Below are 9,422 nucleotides of genomic sequence, written 5' to 3'. Positions count from 1 at the left end.
TGCATGCGTCCTAAGAGTCCAGAAGTTGCACCAAAGCCATGCTCCAGTCCTTAGGGCTGGAGCGTGGCTTTGGTGCAACTTCTGAACTCTTAGGACGCATGCATCATTGAAACACCATACCTCCACTGTGACTCGAAGCAGCTTTATTTTGGCTGTCTGTAACAGGCCATAAAGTGACATCAAATTGCATTATTTCTGCAGTGTAGATGTTTAAAGGCAAAAGCTACTTTAGATGAATGGAGATATGGAGCCTTGGTGGCCCAGTGGTTAAATGCCAGTACTGCAGCCACTCACTCACAAACCACAAACATCTGTAAAATTTACCGTAATACCCAGAGTAGATTCACTGCATCACTGCAGTGGGAATCATTGGCCATCATTGGCAACTAGTAATACAAGAAATCATTTTTTAATCATTGCAACAAGTAATTGCAATTACCTGCCAACGATACTTTGTCTCGCTGTTTCTTTATTATTCAGCATATAGGCAAAAACAACTTTTTTTAAGAAATGTAATTTTATATTTGATCGCTTTCTTCAATTTTTTTTATTTTAAATTAAGTTTTGGCCAAATCCCCCTCCCCCTTTTTTTCTACTTTATTCTGTTCTGAAGCAGTCAGTATAGCAATGAGTTTGTAAATGCTAATACTCTTACTGGTACCAAAGGCTGGGAGTATTTGTTAGGGGTTCATTTCTTTCTTTCTAAGTTTGAGGCAGTTTCTTCCTGCAGAAACTTTGGGCAGGAATGTCTGACTCTGAATCACTTTTGTTCATTTCTATTTTAGGCAGGAAATGGGGCAGGATCTACACGATACAATGTTATAGATGTTCTGACACAGTACCGAGGTCTTTCATGGAGGTGAGTGACATAAACCAAATTCTTCTGAAAAATTTGACACCTGTTTGATTGTGCTTTTTTTTTTTACTGGACTTTTAGAAGTTGGTAGCATGAGTTTTCATAGACTTGATCCTGTTTCCTCAGAACCCACCCCATGCCTCTGAGGAAGTAGGCTCAGGTCTACAAAAGCTCATGCTATCAACTTCTGTCTTTCAGGCAGTCTCAAAGGTACTGCAAGATCTCTTTGCATACAAAAAAACAAAGAAGATGTGTTCTCCAAGCTGCTATTGTGGTATCTCAAGAAGATATCCACTGATAGATTGCTGTCAGGCTCTTGCTTATCCATGTGAGATAATAATAATGTGCTTATTTATCTTCCCACCATGGAAAAATTGCTTACTTTTTGGGCTACAGTTCCCAGAGTTGTAGTCCTGGGCCTTAAATCATGCTAGAGATTATGGTCTAAAAATAACTCCTGCAACCTCTGGCTCCTTTCAGGTGCCAGATCCTTCCTCATCCCACCACCCCACCCCATTAACCAAACAAACAGCATTTTCATTTTTGCTCATCATGGATTGCTTAATGATGACAACTTTTCTAAAACAGCATCTAAACTGAGTGGGTTAAGAGGACCGGAGATAGGATATTAACATGAAGAAACTCTTCCCATTTTTCTGGATTGTTTTATGTTCTGTCAATAAGAACACAATGATCTGTTCCATGAAAAGAAACATCAAAGATACACACTGGCTGCTGCACAGTGCAGAATGAATGCAGGTTGACACTGCTTTAACTGTCATGGCTCCATCCTAAGGAAGTCTGGGATTTGTCATTTGTTGTGGCACCAGAGCTTTCTGACACGGAAGGCTAAATGTCTCACAAAACTACCATTCCCAGAATTCCATAGCCTTGAGCCATGGCAGTTAAAGTGGTGTCAAACTGGATTATTTCTGCAGCGTAAATGCAGCCACTGTTTGGCATTCTGTTGTTTAATCCCAACTGGATAGACCCACTTAATCAGTCATTCAGTGCTGAGTCAATATGTAGATGAATCTAATGGAGTCAGTGGGTCTACCCTAGCCAGGATAAAAGACGATTTAGGCCATTGAATAAGATAGTGGCTAACTTTGTCCTTCCTCACCACTAACTTGTACAATGGTCATACTTCTTCTCTTGTTATCTGCATGTTTAACCACTATGTGAGGAGTTTCTAAACATCCACCTTGTTCAAGATCTGCTGGTGGTGAGAAATCCTGTCCTTGCATCAAGGAACTCAGTACATGCATAGAGCTCATTCAATACCATGGATGAAAAGTACTCATGGTATATGCACATGCTGTTGCTGTATGCATTGGTGGATGAGGCTGGACATCCTGATGTGTCCTTGCAATCTCATGTATCCTTTTAATATGTTTCCCAGGCACAATGAGAGCTCCCTCTGTTCTTGTGATCAGGTATCAAAAATGAGAAGTTTACCAGTCTTTGGTTTGGTCATATGATAGATGTTATGAAAGAGCTGGATTATGAATGTTATGAAAAAGCTATATGATTGCTCAAGCTAACTTGGTGTGGGGCTGGGTCCCCATATAGGAGCAGGGTATAAGTGTAATAAATAAATAAATGCACTGTAAATTTAAAATAAAAAGTGTTTGTTGAAGTTTTGAAGCATCACCAGGGGGGCACTCTGTGACTTTTTCCAAGAAAATGCTTTCTAACTTTGTTCAATTTCTGCTTTTCTCCCCTCCTACCTCTTCAAATTCTGCAGTGTTGGTGGAAATGAAAATCTAAGCACAGTCACAACATTAGCAAGTAAGTGCCTGCTTTCCCACACTGTGGCATGGTTGTGAAACTCACTCAACAATTTATGGACTAGAATTTGAGGAAAGGTTTAGCAGGCTGGCAAGACAGCTAAGTTACTTACCATTCTGAAACCAGATGGATAAGGTCGGAAAGAGGATGTACTTTGGCTGTGTTTGATTTAACAGTATGTTTTGTAATTTCCCCGAACTTTTAATTGGTTTAATAGTCACACTGGATTTAAAAAAAACCAAAAAAAAACCCCAACTACTGTTGTTATTATTTATTTCTATAGAACCCTTCTGGCTCCTTATTTAAGTCCCCCCCCTTTCCCAAAAGAAAAGTTCCTTACAACAGCAGAAACCAAACTCCATGGGACTTAGAGATAGTCACTTAAAGACAAGAATGAGATAAGTGGGATGGAAATCACTCCACAGCCCTTGCAATGCCCTGTTGGTAAGGTCCATTGCCACAGATGCTACTCATCTGCATGTAGTGGTGTGCTTTCCACTAGTCATTCTGGAATCTCTGGACCAGAACTAGGAAAGTTACTTTTAGAAAGCAATCCATTCCTTTCATTTGTATTTCAGAAGTAATTTCTTAGTATTATTTAAAACATTGCCAGAAGAGTGCCTTGCTGGCTGCTTTGCCTAATTCTAGTTTCTATTCTGTTGCTCTTCATTACTTAATAAATAAATAAAAACAGGAGAATGACATAAAACTTGAAAAAGGTTGCTCAAGATGGTCTTTAAAAGCAATTTTTAAAAGCATCTAGAAAATATTTCTTGTCTTTATGCCAGTAAATTAACACTAAACCCATTCACTGTGTTGCTTTTGACAAGTAACTTCATTCCATTCTCATTATCAGAAAAAGTATCTACAGTTGACTGCATTGCTGCTAACTTGTTATTTCCAAAGTCTGACCTGGATACAGTGTTAAGAAGACAGCCATCTCCCATTGTTCAACCCCACATCTAGTACACAAATTTTAATGCAAAATTCATGCTCCATTTTGTTCTCTAAGGGCTAATAGCATGGATATTTATATCTTCCCTGTTTAACCCATTTTGTTACCAAAGCAGTAACCTATTTCTGCTCAGCTCCAGATGACTTCAATATATCATTATATTAATTCTTCTTGGAAGTAATTTTCCATGCTCTGACTGTCTGTCAATATTATTGGTAACCTTTAGTTCTAGAGTGTTAGTATTGTCAGAGACGCAGAAGACACATCTGTCCATCTCAGATGTACTATTCATAATCTGATGAAACTCTGTCAACTTCCAGTAACCTTAAAACAAATGTCTTCTCACCAAACCTCTATGTTTCCTCAGACTAATAGGGGAGATATTCCACTCTTATCATATATTTAGCTTGGTCATTGTGTACTGTTTTCTTCAGGAGATGGAGTTTCCTAAATATGTCCATGACATTATAATGTTTGGTGCTGGTGGTTAAATCCTATTAATTTTTTTTTTTTGCATTTAAATACTCTTTTTTTCTCCTAAATCTGTGTTGGGATTAATTGAGGTTGCATTTCAAATTCAAGAGTATAAAATACCATGTGAAGATGCATTTCATTCTTTTTCAGATATTCTTCGGGAGTTCAATCCTTCTCTGTTAGGTTTTTCCACTGGCAAAGGAACACATAACACAGCAAATGCCTACCTGAACCAGGCTGTGGCAGGAGCACGCTCAGAGTAAGGACAGATATGGACTTTGTGGGAGGGTATAGGAGTGTCACTATATCACCATAAAATGGATGGCTTTATGGCATAGTTGACTGTTTGGATTCAGTATCAAGGACTATCTCAAGTGGAAATATTTATTAAGGAAATTAAATGTCTGAAAGAGAGAGGTGGGTTTCTTCTGGGTACACAAAGGTTGCAGGAAGATGAGGAGTGAAAGAAATGCAGATCTGGCAATATCAGTCTCTAGGTAAGGAAGCAGCAGATAGATAAGAAAAGACAGTAAACCCCAGGGATCCCCAATTCCCTAGATGCATTTACACTGTAGAAATAATGTAATTTGATGCCACTTTAACTGCTACCACTCCATCCTACAAAATTGTAGGATTTGTTGTTTTGTGAGGGAACAGCACTCTTTGGCAGACTACAAACTCCAGGATTCTACTTAAAGTGGTGTCAAGCAGGATTATTTCTGCAGTATAGACATGGTTGCATTTCCCCCCCGCTTCAAACAAAACAGTGATGATAAACAAAATACAAAGGAACTGACAAAAAGCAAAAAGCAAATGAATACTTAGGCAAAACATTGTCTGCTCTATAGGTGAAAATCCTACCACAACAAGAGAGTCTTCACTAGCCAAGAGAAGGGGATTAAGAAGGGGACAATCTAAACTTTATGGGACAAGATGTCTCTTGGTTTGGATGAGGCCAAAGGCCAAGTCCTGTCTCTTGTCATAGCTTGCCATATTTTCATCTTAGATGTCCCAAACAAAAGAGCATTCAGATAGCAGGCAAGCTAGTATGGGTTAACCTTCTGATATCCTGTACCTTCATGCAGTCAAACTCATTTAGGGGTTTAAAAGCAACAACCCATACTTTAAATTGTGCCTAGAAACAAAGCACCATTATTGATTAAAAAAACAAGCATCAGAAGAATAGTGGTTAAAACTAGGAAAATTAGTTTCAGTGAAGTCACTTTTTTAAAAAAACTAAGATCTTCCTAAAAATCAAAGTCTTTGGGCTGAATTTTCCATGAATCCAAGTGAGGTGGATATGTTAAGTGGTTTGATTTTGGTTATCATAGAAATGTAGCAGGTCTACTATTTAATTATTTGTTATTATATTTTTTACTGCTGGGGAGTGGGCAAGGTGCTTTCTGCATTTGGTACCAAAATTGCTCAGCTTGTTATGTACTTTCATGGTGGAGGAGAGGAAGGAGACTGTTTATCCTTCTGCCTCAGGCAGCAAAATGTCCTGTCTGCCTTTGAACAAAGTAGACCTCCCTGGGTGGGCTGAAACACTGCACGATTTTGAATAGATACCTTTAGTATTTAAGAAACCTTTTGATTTGTCGACTTTCACTTGGAACAACTTTAGAGATAATTTCCCCCCAGCAACATTGTACAGCATAAGCCAGGGGACGTGAACCAGCAGACTTCCAAGTGTCATGGGACTCTACCTCCCATCAGCTGTAGCTCGCATGACCAATAGTCAGGGATGATGGGATTTATGGTACAGCAGTGTCTGAAGGCTGAAAGGTTATCCTTGGGTCTCATCACTGAAGCTCAATTTAGATTAGAGTGTCACACTTCTTTAAATATACATTCACCAGTGCTCCTATGCTGCTTAGTTTCTTTCTTCTTTCCTTCTTTCTGTCTGAAAGAAGGTACTTAGCTTTTCTCCAGCAGATTCATCTACAGAAAATTAGAGGGTTTGCCTTCCTTTTTTTTTTTTTTGAAAGATGGTGATCTCTCATGCGTGTGTCTGTCACAGTTTGTCCTCTACACATTGATACCACATAATAACAGTAATTTTTACTAGGGTGATCACACACAATAGCAGAGTACAGGGCTGATCACTCTGACAGTTATCATCTTCATCATGGCTTTTTGAAAAGTCATTATCTCAGCTGGCAAAATCCTTGCACTTATCTCTTCGTTGGCACACAATAACATTTATGCATCAAAGGTTCCCCCTTCTCCCCAAAGGTAGATTATTAAGTAACACACAATTGCTCCTTCTGAACAGGCTGTGCACAGCCCTTTCCCTTGGTCTACTATGCTGAAAGCATTCAGAGCAAAACACTGCAGAATGGGAAACATGACAAATAGATGTCAGCCCAATGTTGTGACCCAATGGATTACATAGCGTGGGGTGGTTGGAGGTTTTGGAGGTTCACCCTTTGATGTCATCAAGTGAGATCAGAGATTGAAAAGATTACTTTGAAGAACAATAGCTCCCAGAATTCCCAACTAGCACGAGGGATTCTGGGAGCTATGTAGTTATAAAAGTAACATTTCCAAGCTCTGGATGGGATACCAAAATAGATACTGCAGTAAATGATGCAGTACAAAAGAAAGAGCCTCTGGAGAAGATCCTGTTCTCCCTATGGGCAATGGTCCTTGCTGCCACAAGAGAAGTCAGATGGAGGATGATATTCTTTTTACTCAGAGCAGGAACCTGCAACTTGGCCAGTGACTGTGTGTCCTTCACTTCTGCTACCAGCTTTGACTCGAGGAAAACATTATTGGTATCTCATGTCATCATTCTCCCCACACTGCATTATTACTGAGGATCAGAGTTATGGTTTGTTCAAAAGAGGAAGCAGGTTATTCCGATCTCACAAAACAAGAGCTGTTTTACAGAGGAATACACTGTCTCAGAGTGTAGTGCAATCACCTTCTTTGGATATGACCATATGTTGGTAGTACTTTGATTGTGTATTCCTGCATAGTAGGGGGTTGGACTTGACAGTCAAAAGAAGCCTGCTCCCTTCCACCACCACCCCATGCGTACTGGTCCTGTCTGCTCTCATCATCAGCACTGCCATGTTTGAGCTTTAGGAGAGCTCACCCTGTCCTATATTCTAGCTTTTAGCCTTTATACAAATGTATAACGGAGGCATCCAAGAAAAGGGGCACTTAAGATATAAGCAGGGCAAAATGAGACCTATCCCTCCATAAAGTTAGAAAGTTCAAGCCTACTTTTTCTTGAGACTCAGACAGAAATATTTCATATGCAGTTGTGGCTACAGATGTTGAAAGAGACTTTATCACAGTATACGGCAGGCTTAGTTGTTGTTCAAGGACTCCACTAATTACTTGGAAGAAAAAGCTGATAGAATCCTCATCAAATCTGCAGCTTATACAAAACTGGGTCTTCAAATGCCTTGGGGGGCCAGCCAGGATGGAAATTCAAAATGACCTTGATTAATTGGAGCATCAGTCTGTAAGATTGTTGCATGATTTTTTAAAAAAAAAAACCTGAACTGTTTTTCATATTAGAAATGGGGTGAAAATCCCCAAAGGCATAAATACAGTAAGGATGCAGTAACAGTAGAACTTACGAGGCCATCTGTAGCAGAACTGAGAAGCTTTTTCAAATTACATTGAAGCATGAGGTGATTGAGGGCCAATTCCCATAATTGTCTCTAGCTAATAATACTATGTGTGGTTACATCCACAATTTCCACACACCTGTAAATCTCAGGAAAAAAAAATCTCTGCTTGGAGTGGTTTGCTTAAAATTTGATGCATGCAGAGTTCTAAGGGAGCTTTTGGCCTATGCAGGGTCACATAGTAACCTCTTTCTCTCTCTGGAACTGGACCTCTGGAGCTTAATTTTTAAGATTAAGAAATTCATGTTGCTTGAAGGAATTTGGATCATTGTTAGCTAGCACAGTTCAGTTAAATTCTGGTAATTGGGGACAGTGGCCCAAATCCTGTTGGAGTTGTAAATGTGTTTTCTTACCCATGAGGTTGCAATGTTTGGCCTCTGTGAAGCAGACATATTCAGTTCATGGATGGGATAGTGGACATCCCCAAATGTAACCATTTCACAAGAGACTAAATCCTATCATTGCTTCCAACTAAAGCAGAACCACTGAATCAATTGGATCTATCTTATGTATGGACTCACCATTTAAAAGTTTGATTCAGAGGATATACCATATATACTTGACTATATGTCCGCCTCAAGTGTACATCAAGGACAGGTTTGGGGGCCAAAATTATGGATTTGTATATGACTTGTGGGTAAGTCGAGGGTAAAACTTAGGGTATATAACAAAGGATGTAAGAATGAAGCCAAGGACAATGATGCCAAAGAACTTCCAAAATTCCAGCAGGAATAATTTGTGCTCACCCTAAAGGCTGGATAGATGAGGAGGGAACTACAGTCAATGGTGGCTTTGAGATGTTGAGGGGAGGTGACCAGGCACAGGCAATGCTAAGAAAATGCACACATATCAAAAAGAATGAAAAGGCCAAGCAAAGAAAATGGTGACTATTTTAGCAGTAATTATAGCCTTTAATGTGATAACTTTGACAGTTTTAATCCAGAAAATCTGACAAACATACACAAATTCTTATTCAAATACTTTGGAGCCCAATTCCTCTCAGTGCTCCTTGAAGAGGAAGTGCCAAAGAGATGCCACCACCACTATTTTCCCACCCAGGCATTTGAAAAGGTCAGACATAGCACCTTGGACATTAGATAGAGGTCGGTGCTTCTGTGATGGACTAAGCTCTCGCCTTTTGCCACTTTACTCAGAGAATGGGATGGTTCCTTTTTTGATAATAGTTAAAATACAGTACTTACAGTGATCTGTGAATAAGTTGATCCAGTTTTTTGGGGTGGGGGGTGTCAGGTTTTTTTTACTTAAATTTCTAGACTTGAGTATAAGTTGGGACTGGCAAACAGGATTCCAACCATGTGGTTATGTAGTCTTGGATGGCACATTAATTATTTGTCAGGCTTAAAAGTACCACTTTATTCACTGCGATGGAAAAACATGCACTGTGCATTCTCCCATTGTACAATGGGAGAATATATATTATTTATTTATTTAGAGTATTTTTACCTCACCTTCCAACCCAAAAGGCTCCCAGAGCAACTTATATATTATTAATTTGACAGTTCCTTGCCCTCAGGCTTACAATCTGAATAAACAAGATACACAAACAAAAGGGGATGCTGGTGAATAAAGTTTAGCCGAAGCTGGCTGTTTGTCAGAGCAATGGCAGTTGGAATGGAGGGAGGTCCTCTCACCAGTGGCTGAACTAAGGCACAATGGAGCTGCTCTTCTCTTCCTCAGAGAG

The 9,422-nt window shown here is 39.5% G+C and overlaps 1 protein-coding gene across 1 annotated transcript in view; it reads left to right on the top strand.

The window, feature by feature from the left end:
• Positions 1 to 9,422, top strand: part of PLB1 (phospholipase B1) — a 160,715-nt gene that overhangs the window by 49,090 nt on the left and 102,203 nt on the right. Inside the window, 3 exon segments of the mRNA XM_042438249.1 lie at positions 786 to 859; positions 2,604 to 2,647; positions 4,227 to 4,335. Coding sequence (XP_042294183.1) covers positions 786 to 859; positions 2,604 to 2,647; positions 4,227 to 4,335 — 227 coding nt within the window.

Source organism: Sceloporus undulatus, chromosome 1 (genome assembly GCF_019175285.1).
Source record: "Sceloporus undulatus isolate JIND9_A2432 ecotype Alabama chromosome 1, SceUnd_v1.1, whole genome shotgun sequence".
Taxonomy (NCBI): Eukaryota; Metazoa; Chordata; class Lepidosauria; order Squamata; family Phrynosomatidae; genus Sceloporus; species Sceloporus undulatus.
This window is presented reverse-complemented; position numbering and strand designations above follow the sequence as displayed.